The sequence below is a fragment of the Rattus norvegicus genome, chromosome 9 (genome assembly GCF_036323735.1).
Source record: "Rattus norvegicus strain BN/NHsdMcwi chromosome 9, GRCr8, whole genome shotgun sequence".
NCBI lineage: Eukaryota > Metazoa > Chordata > Mammalia > Rodentia > Muridae > Rattus > Rattus norvegicus.
Window position 1 is genome coordinate 63509902 of NC_086027.1, and position 23343 is coordinate 63533244.

At 40.2% G+C, this 23343-nt stretch overlaps 1 protein-coding gene across 1 annotated transcript in view; it reads right to left on the reverse strand.

Annotated features, from left to right (window-relative positions):
* Pgap1 (post-GPI attachment to proteins inositol deacylase 1) overlaps nucleotides 1-23343 on the reverse strand; it is a 68750-nt gene that overhangs the window by 39879 nt on the left and 5528 nt on the right. The window contains 4 exon segments of the mRNA NM_201990.1: nucleotides 432-484; nucleotides 2753-2910; nucleotides 8649-8820; nucleotides 21612-21787. Coding sequence (NP_973719.1) covers nucleotides 432-484; nucleotides 2753-2910; nucleotides 8649-8820; nucleotides 21612-21787 — 559 coding nt within the window.

Sequence of the window (23343 nt, forward strand, 5' to 3'; positions counted from 1 at the left end):
CTGAAGGAGCAAGACACTGCTTTTCTCCATCCGTATGTAATCTCTGACGTTTCTCTATGTTAGGCATAGATCTAGTTTCTAATCGGTTCCCACTGCCGCTCCCTAGCAGCCATCGCCACATTAGCTACATCTGGGCGCTGTGATTGGCCAGGAGCTCAGAGGGTTCTCTGCAGGCACATCTGACTGCCCAGTATGACAAACCCTAAATTTAGTATTTGATGCCGGCGTCCATCAGAGTGATCTAACTTCCAGAAGATGTTACAGGTTGTCAAGGAAACTGTGGTCAAACAAACAAGAACCAAGTTCTGCATTCTCAACCCTGTTCATCCTTCACTACTGTACTTATTTATGGGTCAAATTCTATGAAAGTCAGCAAACCAATGATTGCATCAGTGAGGAAGACAAATCACCAATGTCTATAAACAACTTACCACACGATGGAGAGGTGATCTGTTGAGACCCATGTCTTAGGCACTGCTGAGGTCTACAAGGAAAGGGAAAAGAGTTAAACTCAAGCACATTTCCTTTTACTGGATTTTTCAGACTAACACCTAGAAACACATAATGTTAACTTTACTATTGTTTAATTCTTTGAATAAAATGATTAATTTTTACAAAAGATGATCCAAGTATATTATCTCCTACATAATGTAAGTGATGTCATTTCTGGTTCCCAAGCTTCTATCACTCTTTAAAAATGAACATAAACATAGATCCTGTGCTAAAGTTTAACATCTAACATTTTAAAAACACGATTAAAAAGTTGGCCTTAACATTCCTTTAATAAGGAATTTTATTAGATAGAAAATCTTATTAAATACGAGAGCTTTCTTACATGAAGTTTTTTTTTACTTTTACATAAATGCAAAAGGGACTGAGGGGACGTAAATACATAAATGTTTTAAAAGTTCCAATAGATATTTCAGAACTTTACAGTTTTGGGTAAACTACTATTGGGTGCATTCCAAGATATGTTTTTGTAAGCGGGAGTGTGCCTAAGAAATATTTATTAGCATATATTTACCATACAAAGTAAGAACCTTTTTTTTTTCTTTTTTTTGGAGCTGGGGACCGAACCCAGGGCCTTGTGGTTGCTAGGCAAGCGCTCTACCACTGAGCTAAATCCCCAACCCCTACAAAGTAAGGACTTTGATTATGACATTTCCATATATTACTGATCATTTCCACTTTCTATAACTCTTATCCTTCCCCACCCCTTTATTTATAAATTTATGGGAACTACTGCTGATTAATTACTAAAGCTCCTGAAAATCAGAGTTCTCTATGGTCTTAAGATTTTATTAGCTACCAAGCAGGGTAACAGCTCAGCTGCTGGCAGGCAGCATTGACCATTATCAAGAACATAAAAGTGCTTTATTTTCTTTGATTTTATAAAGGCAACACACAAGCGCTACCCCTCCCCCTTCCTCTACAGCTCAAAGAACACTGCACAGGAAGGGCAGAAAGAACTGGGAGAGCATCTGTGAAAAGCCATCTCCTAAGGACAAGTCACTGTAAGCATGAGCCTACATCAGCCGGTGTTACTGATACAGGGTCGTACAAGAGCAGCCCTGTCAATAGTCATGGATGGATGGAGGAGTCCCTCATGAGGCCCTGTTGAATTACTGGCTGCTGACAGATGCTGAGCAATTGTGTGCCTACAGGTAAGATCATCAGGCTCCAAAGGATAGATCTGAACTCATGGTCACACAGATAGCTTGTGTTAAACACAGTGGGTCACAAATCAAAACAGATGTGACTATGCAATAGACATTTGTAGGGAAGGAGGAGCTTGGCCAGGTGGGAAGGACGAAAGGAGAGTTGGGGAATAATCAGAATATATTATATTTTATGACCTTGTCAAAGAAAAAATATAATTAATAAAAATAAATATATTTTATGAGTGGCTGCTCATGGAACCATTAACTGTCCACTAAAAGTCATTCATTCTTTATGACAGATAGCTTTAGGAAGTAGCCAGTGTACGAGCAGAAGTAATGGGTGCCTTTTCAACTCTTGTGCTCCACCCGATTCTGATTTTTTGTCAGCTGAACGAGTGATCTTAGAAGTAAATGGGGTTGGGGATTTAGCTCAGTGATAGAGCACTTGCCTAGCAAGTGCAAGGCCCTGGGTCCGGTCCCCAGCTCCAAAAAAAAAAAAAAAAAAAAAAAAAAGTAAAGTATCCCAGGTGGTGTCTGGCATCAGCCTAGGCCCTGGATCAGAAATCACCCACTGACCTACCCAATAAAACTCCATTTATATTTAAGATACTATTACCTATACAGAAATATATTACAGCAATTTAACCTATGCTACAAACATAATTATGGTCTTAAACTCATCAATTTTCTAGGCCCAATGAACATAAATCTAATTTAACTGCTGAAGATAAACACTGAAAAACTGTTAATTCTTAATTGACTTTAATAGCACACATGTAAACATGAAAAATTATAAACTATTTGAGAGTTAAAAGAGTCAAATTTTACTATAGACAGTTGTGGAAAATTCTGTAAGTAAAATATTTTCATCAGAAATATAGAAATATAGACAGCAACACATTACCAAATGGATTAGAGAAGACAAGGAAACACACACACACACATACACACACACACACACACACACACACACACACACACACGAGGCCTGCTCTACCAACAGCACTCATTTACAAGTAGGTATATACTATTTCCCCTTTGATGTTCCATTTGTCTACTGTACTTCTGTATGCAATCTTTAAAATAATTACCACAACAGATAAGGCACTGGTATGATGGCTTAATGTCGGTAAAAAAGTCAGTCCCGAACGAACTTGGTAATCCCGGAAGCCTCCAGCTACAGAAAGTGTGGTCAAATTTATGTGCCGAGCATTTAAAATCCAATAGTTGTTTACAGTCATATAAAACTCTGGAAGGAAATAAAAAAGAAACTCTGAAAAACAAGCCATTTTATGCAACAGTTCTTATAATACTAATATTTACCCGTACTTTTACTTATGCTGTTTGGTCTATAAATGATGCTATTCATATTTCCCTGTTTTGATAAATTTGCATATATTCCCATGTTTGCAATCAGAATACAAACACCGAGACTTACTAAAGGCATCAATGGAGAAAAAGGCCGAATGGTACCTTTCATTAAGTTCACGTGCAAACACATCTCTGTACCACACCATAATGATGCTCCACAAACCATGGCAAAGAAACCCTTACATTTTTCCAAAGACCACATATACTTTGCTTAGGAGTTGTACACATTAGTGTGTTAGTTTCATGATGCTATATTCAATCCCATATTGTATATATTAAATATGTGCATTTTGTGTATATAAAGTACCCACAGTAAAGTGGTCTCCAAAAAAGAGACATATACTTCCCCTTGTCACAAAAGTGTTCCAGGTTTTGAAGGCTGAGCAACCCTGCTTTGAATAATCATTACCACACATTATTAATTAAGTTCCTACAATGACCAGAACTGTGCCATAATAATTGTAGGATTACACTTCAGATGAAAATCTCATGCTTAGGAATTTACCTGTTAAATCTAGCAGTAAATTTAAAGTGGTAAGTTTCCAGGCAGCCTTTCACTTCATGTATGAAAAGTAAGAAAAATTTAAGGTTGATTACTAAACTGAGACCAGAACAAAGGAAACTCATTTCTTTTTGGCATCAAAACTTAATGCTTTGTGTAGCTCCACCAGATCCCATTCATGGCTTTAAACACGTGCTGTGCAAGGTTCTCAAGATCTCAGCAGTATGCACTTGAGACATTACCAAGTACACCGAGATCTGACACACCACGGACCTGGGACAAACATCAATGGAGCTAAAAAGTATTAAAGTAAAATCAGCTACAAAACTACTAAATTAAATATTTTCTCTTCTTTTCTTGACAAACTATTGAGATAACTTAGTAAGCAGAGTTAAAGTTAAGAATTCCTAGGGACTTCAAAGCTACACACTAGATTATGAAAACACAGAACAGACCTCTGGTCTACTGCTGTATCTCCGCTCTCCTCCCAATCTAATCTTATCCTACATCTCAAGAACCCTGTATAAACATCTAAGTTCCACTGCACACCCACACCTTGGCCACAGTTCAATTTATATCTGTGCATACCTGCTTTAGAACAAAGATGTGCAAGATGCCCACACAGGCCCTGGGCAGAGCTTGGGGCATGTGAATAAGAAAAACTGAGCTGGGCATGGTACTGCAAACTTGTAAACCCAGCAATGGGGAGGCAAGAGGATGAGGATGAGTTCAAGGTCAGCTTCGGCTATAGTAAGTTTAGTTATTATGTGGGTCATACGAACACGCTCCAAAAAGAAAGTAACTGAGCAATCTCAAGGTTTAGTTTTCTAAATCGTGATCTGAGCATATGAGGATGAGCTACAGGGAGGAAAGCTGCTTACTGTTTGCATCCCTCTTACCCTGAGAGGAAGGCTACGGTCAGAGATGACCTTCTAAGGGCTGGCCGAGTGCAAGACCAAGGAATCTGTTCTAAAAGTCATATGTATACCTCTCGAATGCTTAAAACCCATGACGACTTAAACATTTTTTTCCACTCTAATTCTGATCTAATGAACTAAGAAATCAGAAAGTAGGAAGAAAACAGGTTTCCTGTAACTCGGGAAAAGGAGCCTAAGTTTAAGACTCACCCAGACTGGCAGTGTTGGAGGTGAATTGCTGCTGTTCTTTAGGACAATTAAAACCTGACAGTATTGAGAATACCTTCTTCAGGGATGAATGTAGCTGAAGGGTGTAATACCTGCCTAACAAACACAAGGGTCCAGCTGACAGTGAGCTCCCACTGCTGAAGAGGTCACGTGACTGAGTTATACAAGATGGTGAAATCAAACAGACACAGACCTGGAAGCTTCATCCCTAGCGGCTATCTCTAATGGTGCTCAGAGATGCTATGCAACCCACCAAGGGAGAAAAGCAATTATGAATCATACCCAGCTGTGAACCCTGACAGTTAGGCCCGGAAAGACATGCCCACCTGCTGCAACAGTGGCAGGAACATCATGGGTGTAACCAATAACTGTCTGATCAAAATGAAGTCTGGCTCCACAAGATGAACACATACCTTGTACCGTTATTGGGCTAGAAACCTATGGCTAGAAATGTCACAGACCCTACACCATGCTGCTAAACGGGCACAGGGTTAAACTGACTCTCTGTGACTTATGATTACATCTGCAGATCCAGGCACCTCGTATCCCTCACCCTGAGAAGCTTCTGTCTGCAACAGACGGTGATTAACCCAGAGATCCATAACTGGCCAAGGGGAAGAGAAGAACAGATTACGGAGTTTCAGCCCTAGTGGGAAGATATATACCGCACCCTGCCTTCCAAGGCTCAGGGACCGTTGTAGAAGAGGGGGGAGAAAGAGTGTAATCGCTGGAGAGAGAGGATAACTGAAAGGAAGCATCTGCTTGACACAGCAGAGCAGCTGCACTTGTGAATGTACAGCGGTTTCAACAGCAGCTTACAAATCCTGTGCAAGCCCAAGCCAGACCAAATCCCAGCAAAGAGGGGGAATTAGACACACAACCTACTCCAGGCCATTAAGCTACTGGCAATCATTAGATGCGGGGAGGAGAAACCATTGTTCTCTAAAAGTGTAGCCTCAGGTTAACTCTCCAATGCAAGGCCATGCATCCAAGAATATTTGGGCAGCACAAATTGGTCTTGCAGGAGTCAAAATGGTGGGTAGGTAAGAAGTGAGGGAATGATCCAAGAAGTGTTGAGGGAGGAGAGTGAATATAATCAGAACTCTAAAAAAAATACTAAGAAAAAATAAATAATAAAAATAAGTTTAAAACAAAAGAATAAAAAAGGTTCAATCTTGAAAGATTCATTTTAAGTGTACTTAAAATTATTTTTAACTTAATGACATGGCTCATCTATATGTACTGTACAAAATGTAATAGAAAGGGTGCTAACGTGATTTTCAGATTTTTATTCTTTCCCTAAACATACACTCATTCATGATTATTAGAAGCTGTACAAAGGATTTGAACAATTTTAACAACAAAATTTCTTAATTTTATTGTGGTACGGTTCTGACATGCCAACTTTCAAATAAGTAACTCTTAAAGGCAAAGAATGATTTCCAAGAAAAACAAAGTTGAAATTCTAGCACCTAAAATTAATTAAACACATGTCACCCACGTTTAATGGCTGGAAAGGAAAACCAATGGTATTTTCTATGGTAAGCCTAGACTGAAAGAGATTGGAGACACTGAGAACTGGAGGTGCTGATCTGCAGCTAGACTGCTTCACATGCAGACCCAGTTAAGCCACACATTCTCAGCATACAGACCAGACCAAAGTGATGCCAGCTAGCTTTCTTGTGACTTAACCATTTTTCCAATATCCTTTTGGGCCCCACCCCCAAAAAAAGGAATTCTCCAACTCAATTCATCAATAAACATAAGAGTACCATGGTCCCATTCCCTTAAGTTGGGTCAGATGGTTTGGTCACTTTATAAGTAATAAATATGTCGTCATTTTAGGGGATGATTACAAATAATTATGGTCATGAACAGGGGAAAGAACAGGGAATTTAGACTCAGGGATTTCTTTCCTTCCCTCCCTCACCCCCCTTTAGGTAAGAGAAGGTGGTTGAAAGGAAAAAGGGGGAATATAGTAATATTATAATAGACAATTAGGGGTGGATTATTGAATCTACTCTTAAACCAAAACTAAAAATCTATAGCCATACTCTTACACTGGTACTGAATTTTATATATTGATACAAAACTAAGGTTTTATTTTTGTTACACTGGCATAGAATTTTGCATATTGCTATAGGTTTAAGGTTTTCATTAGTATAAATCTTTATATATTGATACAAAATTTAAGTTTAATTTTGTTACAACAAAATATATGTATGCTTGAACACTTAAGACCAGTATTGTACCTATGCAACTCATTTAAAAATACAAGGTTTGGTGCCAGTCTGTCTAATAGCTGCTATTACAAACTGTCTAGGATAAATAAGTAATGCAAGTTAACAGTCCATCAAACTCAGGGTCATGTTAAATTCTGGTCTGGATTATCACAGAAACGCACACCGTGGGTTGTACAGATAATAGGTAGCTGGAGATAGCAATGTTTGCTTGTTCAGATATTTTATGACTAGATAGATGGTCTTCAAAAATTTCAGAGTATGGATTTAAAGATTTTTTTTATTAATTTAAGGTCTTTCTGACATTGAGGCTTGTCAGCTCCTGGCAGCACCACTTCGACTTGGAAGAAGATGATGAATATCAAAAGCCCTCCACATGTAATTGCTTCAACTGGGGCAAGCTAGTCACGGGGAAAAGAAAATGCCCTAACTTTATCTGTAGACAGAGTGCTGACTAGAAAGGATAAACAGATGCAGGGAAGTCAACTGTCAAGCTCTGCCAAGACAGGGTAAGTCCTTCATAATTCCTCCTTCACACAAGGTCTGTCAGATAGTCTGGACCAGAAGGCTTAAAGATAGATGCTCCAACGTTATAGAGAATGTTGGGGACTATCTAAGAGGTCAGCTGTCTCTGTCATTTCTTTTTTTTGGAAGCTGCATTCTGTGCTTCCTATATACTCAGGTAATATTATTCCTTCTTCTTTAAACCCGTCTCTGATGGGTTTAAATATTAGAAAGTCAGTCTTACTGTAAGCTAAAGTTGTTTAGAATTTAAGATGATGTTCTAGGTCTATAAAGGTATTTAAAACAAGTTAGGATAAAAATTGATTTGCATACAGAACTCTGAAGTTACCAGGATACAACAGATAATAGAATACTTCATCCTGCGTTGCCAAATACAGACTAGAACTTTTCAAAGTTACTCTTACCTTCAAATTCTTATAATAATTTCATTATTGTTCCTACATGTGTTTATTATTTTATTAAGATGTATATTTTTTATGTATGTAAATACATTGTCACTCTCTTTAGATACAACCTAAGAGGGCATCTGATCCTATTACAGATGGTTGTGAGCCACCATGTGGTTGCTGGGAATTGAACTCAGGACCTCTGGAAGACCAGTCAGTGCTCCTAATCTCTGAACCATCTCTCCAGCCCCATTGTTTATTGTTATAAGAGAAAGAACATTTTTATTTAGACAAAAATGGAAATTGTTGAGGTTTGGTCTGTTGCTATGTATTACAATGCTAAATTCTGAACCAGAAGGTCTAGGCCTACAGTGAATCCCTGAATTCTCACGTTACAAGCTTTTGTTGTGCAAACCTTGTTCCTCAATTTAAAACTATTAGTTATATAAAATTAGCTACAGGCAATTACTGGAGGGATTAGAGGTAGATGGGTTTTGAGTCCTGTTTGGGGATGGAGAAGAGAGAGGAGAAAAAGGAGGAAGAAAAAGAGACAAGGAGGAAGCCACCAAGAGGGGAGACAGACCATGAGCATGTGGCCTGGACAAATAGCAAGTATCTGGGGTATTCACTGGGGAGGTTGACAGGACAGCAGTCAGAAGAGTAGTTAGGGGTTATTCTCCAGTAACTGCCAAAGGCAAACAAAACAAAACAAGACAAACAAACAAACAAACAAACAAACAAAAACTAAGAAAATAGCTAAAAGACTTGCTGGCTTTGCCCTGACCCGAGCAGGTTGCCTTGCACGTCAGAGCACTTACCCGTAATGAAACGATCTAACGGCATCACAGGGGCCACATGAGGAGTAGCTTGTGTAACAAGAAGATTGATCAGATCTTGTTTAAAATTTTTCAGTGTAAGCAACGCTCTGGCAACAAGACCACCCATAGAGTGACCAATTATTGCCACACTTGTGGGAGGAAATTCTTGACCCTGTTTTTAAACGGAGAAAAAGAACATAAAATCACCATGATAGAATCCTTAATATCCTACCAAAAAAATACTTAGTACTTCTGTTTGCATATGAGCAATTCAATAGCAAAAATAAACCACAGGAGCACCCCTCAAAAGATAGAAAAATCCATTTCACAAATTTCTAAACAATATGTTAATACTCTTCTGTGTTGTCACTTTTAACAAGTTTTGGTTATGGTTTTTAAAACTAAAATTGGAATCATTGAGTTAATGAGTCATGCTTGTATTCATATGTTAGGTTGCTTACCACCTGAGGTATTATTTGTTAAATGTATATTAGAATATTAAAGACTCAAGTGACAACGCATGCTGGCAAGGATGTTGAGAAAGGGGAACACTCTTCCATTGATGGTGGGACTGCAAACATGTAAAACGACTCTGGAAATCAATCTGGTGGCTTCTCAGAAAATTGGAAATAGTTCTACCTAAAGACCCAGCTATACCACTCTTGGGCATACACCCAAAAGATGCTCCACCAAACCACAAGGAAACGTGCTCTACTATGATCACAGCAGCTTTATTCGTAATAGCCAGAAACTGGAAACAACCCAGATGTCCCTCAACTGAAGAATGAATACAGAAAATGTGGTTCACTACACAATGGAATACTATGCAGCTACTAAAAACAAGGACATCAAGAATTTTGCAGGCAAATGGATGGAACTTGAGGATATCATCCTGAGTGAGGTAACCTAGACCCAAAAGGAAATACATGGTATGTTCTCACTGATAAGTGGATATTAGCCATAAAGCACAGAATACCCATGACACACCTCACAGACCCAAAGAGTTTAAACAAGAAGGAAGGCCAAGCAAGGATACCGAAATCACATTTAGAAGGGGGATCGAAATAGTCATAGGAGGCAGAGGAAGGAAGGGAAGTAGTTTGGAGAGGGGAGGGTGAGAAGAATGGGGGACAGGTATGAAAAAAGACAGGAGAGAGACCCAGAAAACATGGAGAATGAATGGAAATCTCTGACAGTGAGAGGTGGCTGATGGGGAGGGGGGATCTTTAAGAAGTCCCAGAGACCTGAGATGGGGTTGACTCCCAGGAGTCAATGTACGTGACCTTAACCAAGATGCCTAACAGTGGGGACATGGAACCTGGAGAGGCTACCTCCTGTAGCCGGGCAGGACCCCTGGTAGAGGGATAAGGACACCAACTCACCACAAAACTCTCAATCCAATATGTGTCCTGTCTAAGAGGAATGCAGGGACAAAGTGGAGCAGAGACTGGAGGAATGGCTAACTTGAAACCCATCCCATGGGCAAACACCATTCCCTGACATTATTAACAACACTGTCATGCTTGCAGACAGGAGCCTAGCATAACTGCCCTCTGAGAGGTTCTATCCAGCAGCTGACTAAAATGCAGATACCCACAGCCAATGGAGGCTGGGGACTCTTATGGAGGAGTTGGGGGAAGGATTGAAGACCCTGAAGGGGATGGGAACCACACAGGAGGACCAACAGATTCAACTAACCTGCACTTCTGAGTGATCTCAGAGACTGAACCACCAAACAAAGGACACACACAGGCTGGACTAAGGCCCTGGGCACACATGCAGGAGATGTGCAGCTCAATCTCCATGTGGGTCCCCCAACCACTGGAGCAGAGGCTCTCCCTAAAGCTGTAGCCTGACTGTGGTATCTGTTCCCCAGTCTTGTCCAGCTGCAGTAGGAGAAGATGCACCTAATCTGTCAGAGACTTGATGCACCAGGGTTGGGGGATACCCAGTAGAGTACCACCCTCTCAGAGGAGAAGGGGGAGCGGGACAGGAGAAGGGTCTCAGTTGGTGGTGGGTAGGGAGACTTTGAAGGGAGGCAGTGCTTTGGATGTAAATAAATAAATAAGAATACTAAATGTTATAATATAAGAAGATTTGGCACTGAAAATAGTATTAAAGGATGTGATACATTCCAGTTTCTGCCTGTTCCCAGAGCTGACCGAGTCCCACACCTCTCTGTACCCAAATCCCCTGGGGGAAAGGGCTGACCCTCAGAAGTGCAGACAACCCTGAGAGCTCGGGGAGACCACTACTTCTGCTCATATTGCTGGCCCAAGAGGAACCAGCCTAAAGCTCACTGGACACAGGAGCCTCGGAACAGTCAGAGAGGATCCTTCTGGTCTCTTCCTGTGCCCAGAGCTGAAAGCCAGATGTAAGGAGTGCTGACACACCTGAGAGCAGAGGAAAGACCAACTCTTCTGCTCCCACCCAACCACCTGGAACCTTCAGGACACACAAACCCAGGAGCAGTGTGGGACAGGACACTTCCAATTACTGCCTGCACCCAGAGCTGACCCGGTCCCACAGTTCTCTGTACCAAGATCCTGCTGGGAGACAACAGGTCTACAGGACTGCTGACAAGCAGGCTAACAGGAGGGTCAAACCACTGTCAGAGACAGCAAGACCACCTAACACCAGAGACAACCTGATGGCAAGAGGAAAACACAGGAACCCGAGCAGTAGAAACCAATACCACTTGGCATCATCAGAGTCCAGTTCTCCCTCCAAAGCAAATACTGGATATCCAAACACACTGGAAAAGCAAGATTTGGATTTAAAATCACATCTCATGAGGATGATAGAGGATTTTAAGAAGGACATAAATAACTCCCTTAAAGAAATACAGGAAATCACAGGTAAACAAGTAGAAGCCCTTAAAGAGGGTTTCTAAACACAAAAATCCCTTAAAGAATTATAGGAAAACACAACCAAATAGGTAAAGGAATTGAACGAAACCATCCAGGATCTAAAAATGGAAATAGAAACAATAAAGAAAGCACAAAGGGAGACAACCCTGGAGATAGAAATCCTAGGAAAGAGATCAGGAATCACAGACGCAAGCATCACCAACAGAAAAAGAGATAGAAGAGAGAATCTCAGGAGCAAAAGATACCACAGAAAACATTGACACAACCATCCAAGAAAATGTAAAGTGCAAAATGCTACTAACCCAAAATATCCAGGAAATCCAGGACACAGGAGAAGACCAAATCTAAGGATAATTGGTATAGAAGAGAGTGAAGACTCCCAACTTAAAGGGCCAGTAAATATCTTCAAAAAAAATATAAAAGAAAACTTCCCTAACCCAATGAAAGGGATGCCCATAAACATACAAGAAGCCTACAGAACTCCAAATAGATTGGACCAGAAAAGAAATTCCTCCTGTCACATAATAGTCAAAACAACAAATGTACTAAACAAAGAAAAGAATATTAAAAGCAGTAAGGAAAAAAAGTCAAGTAACATATGTAGGCAGACCTATCAGAATTACACCACTACTTTAGAAATTCAACACTATTGGAGGAGTTAGAGAAAGGATTGAAGGAGCTGAAGGGGTTTGCAACCCCATAAGAACAACAATACCAACCAACCAGAGCTCCAGGGACTAAACCACTAACCAAAGACTACACATGGACTGACCCAGGGCTCCAGCTGCATCTGTAGCAGAGGTTGGCCTTTTTGGGCACCAATGGGAGGAGAAGTCCTTGGTCCTTCCAAGGCTGGACCCCCCAGTGTAGGGGAATGTCAAGGGTGGGGAGGCAGGAAGGAGTGGGTGCCTGAGGAGAGGGAATACCCTCATAGAAGAAGCATAGAAGGGGAGGATGGGATGGGGGTTTATGGACGGGAAACCAGGAAAGGGGATAACATTTGAAATGTAATTTAAAAAATATCCAATAAAAAAAAAAGGATGCAACAATTTTATCTGTTGTGGCAATGGACTATCGTATGGTATCTCTTACTTCAAATCTTAAACATGTATCACTGGTTATGTTATTCTTTAAATAAGTACTACTTAAAAATAATATTTTTGGGACTGGAGAGAGGGCTCAGACGTTAAACTCACTGACTCTTCTAGAAGATTGGGTTTAACACCACCACCTGCATGGCAGATGGAGACAGCAGTGTGCAAATCTAGTCCCAGGAGATCCACTGCCCACTTCTGGTCGCCAAAGGTACTGGCACCCCCAGAGTGCACAGACATCCAAGCAGACATTAATTTCCATATATGTGAAATTAATTAATCTTTTAAAACAATAATAATCTTCGTTTATCAGGGGTGGTGTTACAAACCTTTAATCCCAGCACTGGGGAGGCAGCGAAGCTGGGTATCTGTGAGTTCAAGGCTAGCCAGTGATCTATGTACTGAGTTCTAGGCCAGTCAGGAGACTACATGTCAAAAACACACAAACAAAAGGGTTTGTGTTCACTGTTCTCCTTAGTGTTTCCACAAAACCTGGGCTTGTTTTTCCCGGCACTGGGCCTTCATATGTTCCTTTCTCCAGTTCCTGTGCAACAAAGAGCTGCCACTCAAGGCTAAGTCTGCTACCCTCAGAACGAACAACAGAGCAGCAAGGTTGCTGTTGAGTCTCGTCTGGGTCCTCCTAGTTTAGAGGCTTCTTGACACTGTGCAGATCAGCGGTTCTCAGCCTGTGGGTTGTGACTCCTTTGGGGACTGAACAACCTTTTCATAGGAGCTGCATATGAGATATCCTGCATATCAGATATTTACATTATGATTCATTACAGCAGCAAAATTAAGAAAGCAATTTTATGGTTGGAGTCGCCAAAACATGAGAAAGTGTATTACAGGTCACAGCATTATGAGGGTTGAGAACTACTGTTTTGGATAGTTTATAGTGTCCACAATGCAAATAGTATGGTTTATGATTAATATCTGTTTGTCCTCTAGGCTCAAATTCTTGTATAAGCTAGGCAGAAAGTATAAGAATTAGTATCTAATGAAACCTTGGAACACTGAGCCTGTAATGAGTGCCTGTCGTAGGCAATGTTTCTCTCATCACAAACTGCTGATGGAGCAGAAGGAAGTACGAATGTTGGCCCACCCCGTGAGACTGCTGGAAGCTTGCACCTGCTTTTTTCAGACTCGGTCCCGTGTGCTTTTCCTTCTACTCATTTTGCTTCGTGTCCTTTCACTATATGATGGCCATGTGTTACAGACTGAATCCAGTGAATCCCAGTAGCAAGCCAGCCAGCCTGGGGAAGGCCTTGGGCGTCCCAGAGCAAGTTCACTGTGGTAAGAGACAACCTCTGCACCCCTACTTCTTGTTCTTAGTCATGGGTGTTCCCTTTCACTCCTAGTCTCTAGTGCGATTCTCCTGCATTTCCTTCAGCTCTTAAATGAATGGCCTGGGCCTCGGGTGTTTGACTTTAGTATCTAATGAAAACTTGGGACACTGAGCCTGTAATGAGTGCCTGTCTTAGGCACAAAGACACAGTCACACATGGGTACACACAGACAGACACACAGACAGACAGACACACACACACACACACTCTGATGTTGGTCACACTAGTAAACTCACCAACTCCCCTGGCTTTAAGTAACATGTATTCAGTGTTAACTCCCAACTAATCTCAACCAGTTATTGTTTTTTCCCTTGAGCTCTAGGGTCAGTTGCGCAACTCTTGTACAATCACTATTCTGAGAAGACCTCATGCATCTTAAGATCAACCTATCTAAACTAGACTTAATGCTTCCAAATATGTTTTACCTAGTCCTATCAAAGGCAGTTCAATCCCTTCAGTTGTCTAAACAGAATATCTTAAGTTGTTCTTAACTCTTGTTTTTCTTTCATACAAAATTTCAACTTGCAATCTCCCAGCAAAGCTTTCTGCCTCAGCCTAGATCTAATCCTAACACCAATTTGTTCATTTCTCACCACTTCAGTTACTGTCAACTTAATTTAAAGCACTATCAGCTCTGGCCAGAGAGACTTCAATAGCCTCCTACCTAGTTTCCCTGCCTCATCCTATGTCCTTTCAGTTTATCCTCCTATATAGCAGGAATGATACTATTAAAATTTAAATAAGAGCATCACTTCTCTTCAAAAACCTGTCCAACAGTTTCCCATACCACCCTACATAAAAGGGGAAAAACATTAAATTTGTCTATACATCGGTCCAATCTAATTGACCCACGCTGGCTGCCTTTTGGTGTTGAATTCTGCTGTATTTACTTGGAGTTATATGATGAATAAGGTTTTCTCTACCCAGAATGTTCTTTCCCATATCTGTATCTTACACACTCAGTGAGATCTAACTGTCCTCTAATTCCTACTGTAATTGCTTGTAATAGAAATCTTTGTCAGTATCTCATCTTAAAAATACTTATTTGCATTATAAATTTAGTGTGTTCATTAGAAAAGTCCAAAACAAAAATAGAAAAAACACCTACCTACTATGTAGGATTAAGTTTGTTTACTGTGGATGACATGAATCTAGCTTACCTGATAAATAACCTTGCCAGTTATTACCTAAAGCGGGTAATTTTCTCCCCGTAACACTCTGATTACTTACCAAGAGATCATTAATGTTTATTCCTCCGACACTGAATTTATTATCCTTCTTCTATACATTAAGCCATGGACTGGTGCTAGTGTGGTCAAATGGCTTTCAGCTGCAGAGGTGATTCTATGATGGAGTATATACTGACTCATGTTTAGATATTAAACTAGTTTAGGTTGTTTTTTGCAATAAATTCTATTTGGTCATGATATACTATACTTCTTTTAAAGATTTTATTTATTTATGTACATGAGTACACTGTCACTATCTTCAGTCACACCAGAAGACAGCATCAGATTCCATTATAGATGGCTGTGAGCCACCATGTGGTTGCTGGGAATTGAACTCAGGACCTCGGGAAGAGCAGTCACTTCACTGCTCTTAACCGCTGAGCCATCTCTCCGATATACTATACTTCTTTAATGCTGAGTCTGGTAGTCTGGTGTAGGGTGTCATACAGGTGAAGACAGGTACAGGACAGAATGAGGTCTGTGATTGGATGAGAAGGAAGGATGGGCGGGAGAAACGTTTGAGGGAAGAGGAGGACACTGGAACAGAAGGAGATAGGAGACTGGAGGAGACTGCAGGAGAAGCCACGGAGAGAACATGGAGGCTGATGTTAAGATTCCACTCTGTGTATTTACAGGTTGTTATGAATATTCTTAAGGGATGGATGTGTATAGGACTTTGTATGTTTAGGTGGGCAATTATATCTTATCAATGGATCAGAGGTTATTGTGTTGTGTGTTCTTTCTTGTGGAGAACTGAGTTTAGGAGAGTGTGTGGCAGCAGAGACACTGGGCTGCCACAGAGTTGGGATGTGTGTTTCTGGCAAGATATCTAGCAGATATCTGGGGGGCACTGCAGAATTGGATCTAGTGGGGGTAAAAGAAAACAATTTTTTAAAATAATTTTACAACAACAGATGGAGAGCCAAGAGCTAGGCGAGAATCCACTAGTAATCCTAAGAGTTGAAAGTTTTAATTTCTAATTAAGAGGAGGCCAGCGCCATGTTGTGATGTCTCAAGCGCCAGGATTTAAACAAAGAAACAGAAACAGCCTGGCCTGGCAGGCTGTAGGTCCCCTGCTATGTGATAAGTAGTTACAGCTCACGGAGTTAGAGATAAAAGCTGCTCTTTAAAGAAAGTCTTTCAGGATACTCCTTCTAACGTGGGCTCCAAGGGAATTTTGGGTTGAAATCCTAGTTAGACAATCTACTTCTTAATGACGGGTATTATTAAAGGGTGATTTAAGTTTGTTTTTAAGAAGAAACTACAGAGATTACCAGAATCACGTGGGGATTTCCACCCATGGTTCAGAACTTAGATAGGGAGAATTAGTCACTGACTCCAAGTAGAGAATTGTGATATTTACAAGTTATTAAGGTTAAATAAAAATCTGTAGCTCTAGGTAGAGAGCTTAACAGATGGACATATTTTGGGCTAAAGTCCTGGTTTGATAAGTTGCTTATTGGTATTAGAATTGATAGAAGGTGTTTAGTTTGTTTTATGAATTACCCTGCTAAATGTCATATGGCTCGTTCATGGCAGCTAACGAGGGTTTGTGGTTATTTTTGATATTTACCACAACAGGAATCTCAGATTCTCTTAACAGGGGCTCCACGGGAATTTTGGGTTAATTTCCTGATATGACAGATTACAAAAGCCTAACAGGCTCATACACTATTGTTTAGATTACTTCCTTCTTTAAAATTGTTTAATCTTCATAATGGGTGTGACTTTGAGCTTCATGGTTATATTATTCCTCTGGGAGAGAGTGCAAGATACAAGTTTTTCTGGTTACAGACTAAGGATCACAGTATTTTGGGAGAAAGATTTTGTCTTTGTGCTTTTAAAAAATGTGTTAGGCTCTGGAAACCTCACACAGTCATACTGATCAGATTTGATAGAAGTAGACCGCCTGAAAAACTAGATTCAAGAGAATCAAACAAAAAGATATCTCGATTCTAAACTTTTGTCTTGAGAGTTTTATTTTGCAGAATGTACCTACTTGGATTCCTGGTCTCAAGGACTTTCAGCTGGGTCCAGTCAGGACACATCCGACTACAGCATTTGCTTCATTCTTCCTTCCCTCTACCCCCAAGGATATCTCAATGCCCATGTACAGCTTGAAGAAGTCATAGAAGTCGCCTCAATTCCCTGGACTTTTGGGGAGCTGAAGTAGTTATTCTAAAGTTGTTTTTATGAGAAATTTAGAAATGGTTGTAATTTAACAGGGAGGAATTAGCTAGATTGAGTTGTACAGTCACAATCTCATTCAGTAACTAAGCTAAAATCATATCTTTGCTTTGGTACAGAATTTACTTGTTAAAAAAAGTTTAAAAGTACAAGGTTTACAGCCAGTCCTTCTATTGATGCCATTACAAACTTCTGAGTTGATTACACCTGTGAGTTAAGGGCCAAATAGCAAATTCATGGCTCTGAGTTTGTTAGAATACTTTCAAGATAATAGATAGTTAACGGACAATAGTCCAGATTACCTTATATAGATAGATGGTTTTCAAAAACGTTCAGAAATCCACAAAATATGAGATATAAAGTTATTTATCTTTGGTTGAGACATATCTGCTCCTAACAGTTTCCCTTTGGTGGATTTAATGAAGAAATTGAGCATCTTTACCTCCAGGTGAGGCAATACTTTGTGGCTAGGCAGCCACTGGACAAAACTGCCTGTTTCATCTGTAGGCTAATACTGACTAAAAGGGACACCTTATGCAGAATAGTTGTTGACTGATAATCTCTACCGAGCCAGAATTATCAGCCCTTTGAGGTTTCTGCATATCAAGAGTCTGTCAGTTGATTGTGGGCCAGAAGCTGAAGACTTGAGCTCACATGTTGCTTACAGAGGACTGTGCTAGTGGAGATTTGTCTCTACAACCTCTCAGTTCTGGAAGCCGTGTTAGGCTTCCTATGTTTATAGATATTTGGCCATTCTCAGATTTCTGACAGGGTTGAAGACTGATTATAGTCTTATAGCCTATCAGGCTGTTTAACTCTAAAAATACTTATTTTACTAGATAGTTATCAGATAGTATACAAGCTAGACAGGTTATGACATAAATCTGAAGCCTTTCCTTAGCTGGAATGGATAACTACATGTTCTGTGTAACTGATACAGTGTTGGACTGGGTGTTAGATATACTTTATGCTTTAATTACAAAATAAATACAAATTAGTTGTGCTCAGCTTATATTTGAGAGAAAAGTTTTTTTTTTTAATTAGACAAAAAAGGGTGAGATGTAGGATTGTCATACAGGTGAAGGCAGGTACAGGACCTCGGTCTGTGATTGGATGAGAAGGAAGGATGGGCAGGAGAAACGTCTGAGGGAAGAGGAGGACACTGGAACAGGAGACGGGAGACTGGAGGAGACTGCAGGAGAAGCCACGGAGAGAACATGGAGGCTGATGTTAAGATTCCACTCTGTGTATTTACAGGTTGTTATGCATATTCTTAAGGAATGGATATGTATAGGACTTTGCATGTCTAGGTGGGAAATTACATCTTATCAATTGGATCAGAGGTTATTGTGTTGTGTGTTCTTTCCTGTGGAGAACTGAGTCTGTGATGGCAGAGACACTGGGCTGCCACAGAGTTGGGATGTGTGTTTCTGGTAAGATATCTACCAGATATCTGGGGGAATGCGGTGCCGGATCTAGTGGGAGATAAAAGATAGCCTTTTATTTTATAAAATTTTACAACAACAGTCTGGTATTTGGTTGAGAATTTTATATTTATGATCCTGAGGAATATTAACCCTTTAGTTTCTTTTTAATAACTGTTGTGTTCTCTACTTTTTTCTAAAACGGAATTTTATCTCCTTGTTCTTTAAAAGTCCTTGTCTAGTTTTGCTGTTGGACTGAAAACTGAGTCTTTTTCTTCCTCTGTTCTTTTTAAAATTGTTTTTGTGGCTGTTGCTGTTTTAAGATCAGTATTTGTTCTTCAATGTGGACTATAATTTCACATGACCGAAAGTCATTGAGTCCTAAGGTTTTTCTTGGTGGTAAGATTTTAAATTACAAAAATCAAAAGAAATGCTGACAGATACCAAGAAACCCAATTTTCTGTTTCTGTGTCAGTTTTATAATTTATACTTCAAAACCTTTATATGATTGAGTTACTAAGTTTACAGGCATGAAAGTGTGCATACTATTCCTGTATCGCCCTCTCCAAATGTAGAAATATGTCCTCATTAGTTCCTGACATTGTTACTTTGTTTCTCATTTTTCATATCAGCCTAGCCATAATTTACAAGTTGTTGATCTTTTTTTAATGAATCAACTGTTGGCAGAAGTTAGTTTTTCTTTTGTTTTATATTTCTTTAATTTCTAGTTTCACCTTGTCTTCTTACTTACCTTTATTAACCTTCTTTTCTTCCTGGTATATAAAGGCTGTAAACTAATTCATTGATTTGAAAGCTTACTCGTTTCTAATAAAAGTATTCAAAACAGTATATTTTTTAACCATTATCTAATCCTCTAAATTTCTTTTTATATTAGTTGAAAATTTTGTACATGTATAAAATACAAATTCTGATAGGCATTTTCATTTTAATTCAGCTCAAAGTATCTTCAAATTTCCTTTTTTTTAAAAACATTGGGTAATCTAGCACTAACAATTTAAAACATTTTTTACTTTTAACCTTGATATTTTTAGGAAATTACATGGTTTTGGTATTTTAAAGAGTATTAATATCCGCAACCCAGCATACGGCCTAGCATAGAACGCAGCTTAGTAGATGTTCATTGTGGTCTGAGAAAGAGTACTTCTGTAGCTGTCAAGTAGAGTGTTTTCAAGTTACCATTGAACACAGAGCAGAACCTGGTGAGCAGTGCTCCGATCCACAGTTTAGTGATCTTCTTATCAGTAATTAGGACAGGACTGAAATCACTGGTGCTACGTGTGGTAGTGCTAACTCCGTTTCTCGGTTCTGCTGGATACGGCTTTGTGAATCTGGAAGGTTTAGATGCATATAGATGATTCGAGGGTCAGGGGTTTTTTGTTTTGCTTTTTTGGTTTTGGTTTTTAAATAAATTTGTTGGGCTATGTGTCTGTCTTGCTCCTGAGGTGCCAAAGCACTGCTGGCAAACCACTGAGGAGAGGCAGAACACGGTCTGTGATTGGGCTCCAAGCCCATGTTCTTCTAAGTGAGAAACAGTGAGATCTGGAATTGATGCTATGATTCTCAATCTCCTGTGTACCAGAGGCCGCTGGGGTCTACCAGGAGTTGATAACAGGGCCACGAGGCCATGCTTCCCCTATGCGCCAGGCAGAAGGGGACTGAGCTTCAGTGGAGATCGAATCCAGTTCAGTTCCAATGAGGGCCAAGTAGGGAGGTGCTGGAGGAGAGAAGGCCTTAGGCAGCTCCGGGGGAATTAGGTGCAGCTCTTTACTACAAAGGCCTCCCCCAACAGCAATCCTGGATGAAGGAGACAGTCCTTGCTTGTTCAAACTGCTTTATTTGATGGCAGATGTCAATGCACACATCTTACTCAGGGTGAACCAGGGATTAAATACCTTCTGCAGGAAGGGATGCCTAGGAAGGAGAGCGCACACTAAACACTGGGGTGGCCTATCTAGACACCTCGTTAGCATGGAGAACTCCTGGTTTTTAGTCTCTGTGACCAGTTGTCATGGTCCTCTCAATGGGGTGTCATGGCTATATGCTGCATATGTTTACGAATGTAAACAACTATTCTCCCTGTGATGAACATCGATGGTACCAGTAAGAACCTGAGGCTACAGCCCCGTTGGTAAAGTGTCTGCCGTTCAAATATGGAGACCCTGAGCTCAGATCCCCAATCCACGTAAAAAGACAGATAGAGCTTGGCAGGGAGCTGGTTCCACAGCTACCGTTCTCAATTCTGAGATTCCCTGGGGTTTTGAACCTTAGCAATTCTTCTGTCTGGTGGCATGGCCTACTTGCCCCACGTAAATTGAATTTCTTTCTTTGTGGGACAGGGGCAGAGGATGAAACCCAGTCTTTAAAATGTCCACTTCATCCACAATGAAATGCCTTTCCTATGATGTATTAAACAGACAGTAATTTGGTCATTCTGGTTTTTGACTTGTTACGTTTGGCATGTATGCACATGTGAGTATCAGGGGACAAGTCGGGGAGAGGGGCAGGGACTGAACTCAGGTCACCAGGCTGGGCAGCAGGCCCCTTTATCCACTGAGTCCTCTCACTGGCCCTCCAACTATCTTTTGAGACAGGATCTCTCAATGAACTAGGAAGTTGCAGTTCAACCTAGATCTTTAAACTAGCACGGAACTGAAAGATATTACATTACTTTTTTAAAAAGGTACTGCCCCTTTGGTATTTTTGTTCCAACTTCAACACAAATGTATTATTTACAATCACATGTGTCCCTAAAGAAGACACTGACACTACTGATCTACTTATGTATCTCATACCTTGTAGAGTTTGAGAATTGCTTTAATGCATTCGTGTACAAACTTGGTCTGCTTCTGAAGGCTTCCACCATATAATGCCACCAGTTCTTCATTGAAGTTGACACTGAAGAAGTCGAAGTGGTACTTGAAATCGATGTCCTCTGCTTTCCTAAGCGCAATAGAGCCGATAGAACGAACTGCAGAGTGAGAGAGAAGAGGGCGCGCTATACAAAACATCCTGGAAAAGCACCCAACGTCGTCTTGACGTTTTTAATAAACAACCCCATCATGGACATAAACAACTTACCTCAGTGTGATGAGCATCAACGCACCAAACAATAAGCTGAGGCTACAGCTCATTGGTCAAGTGTCTGCCGCTCAGATACAAAGACCTTGAGCTCAGAAGCCATGTAAAAAGCCAGGCCTATACTACCAGTACTGAGGAGGCAAAGACAGACGGATCCTAGAGGCTTGCTAGACAGATTTCTAGGCAAATCTGAGGGTTCAGAGAGATCAGTAAAAAATAAAAAATAAAAAAAGACAGACAGATGAAGGAAAGAAGAAAAGGTATCGTGATTTAAAAAAAGAAAGAAACACCCAATGGTGGTCTCTAGCTCCTACCCATACATGTCCATACACCATCCCTAATCCCCCAACTCACTCGCCCACACACACACACACCAATTAAAACACAGATATAATTCACATTTAATCTCACAATGCCAGTGTTGTCAAACAGGTAATACAAAGGAAAGCATAATATGCTAATTATAGGAATATAATCACTGTAATAAGTAAAGATGAGAGGATATGTAAAACCTGTATGGGGAGTTAATACTATTAGGATAAATCTACAAGGACAGAAACTTATGTGCTCTGAGATGTGTATAGAAAGACATTATATCTGCCAATACAAAATAATACAAAAATTACACAAACTATCTTCTATAAGAGTAATGCAAAAGAACAATATAGTGTTAAATAAATGAAGAGTTTACAGTTCATACAGTAACTTAGAGGACAAAACAGACTGGAAGAAACCAAGCACAAAGAATACATACTTGATGGTTATGCATTATAAAAGTTAAAAGCATCCCCAAAGCAATGAAGTATACCAGAGTTGCACACTTAGGCATTAAGACTACAAAGAAAGTTATAAAAATGACCACCTTAAAGTTAGAATTGTAGAAGTGTGCATGCGTGTGTGTGTGTGTGTGTGTGTGTGTGTGTGTGTGTAAGGGAAGAAAGCTTTAATCATGAAGGAACTCATGGGGATACCAGGATGCTGGCAATCTTTTAGTTCTTCACTGAAACTTTAGTTCTCTGTAAGTTTACCTTGCACCAACTGTAAGTGTGTATCATTTCAAACTACCAAGACAGTTAACAAAAAAATCAGATTATTTAACTTCTTACTCAAATCATGTTTCACATCCCTCTCAAGTAAGGATTCAGCAGCCTTTCCCAGAGTCTGTCTGTCTATCTGTGTGTGTGTGTGTGTGTGTGTGTGTGTGTGTGTGTGTGTGTGTACACATGCACATATAAATATCTCCATTCTAACCTCATTTTTCTCTAGTCATGGTGTCCTGAGCGCAAAGCGCAAACATATTTTTGTATCAGGGACGTCCCTAAACTATGTCCCTAAAGCTCTCCTCAAAGCCCATCTCCTCGCCATGGCCTTTCCTGCCACCTCATCTAAACACATCCCTACTACTCACCTTCTGCCTCCCTCGGTGCTTCACTTATTTACTTCTTA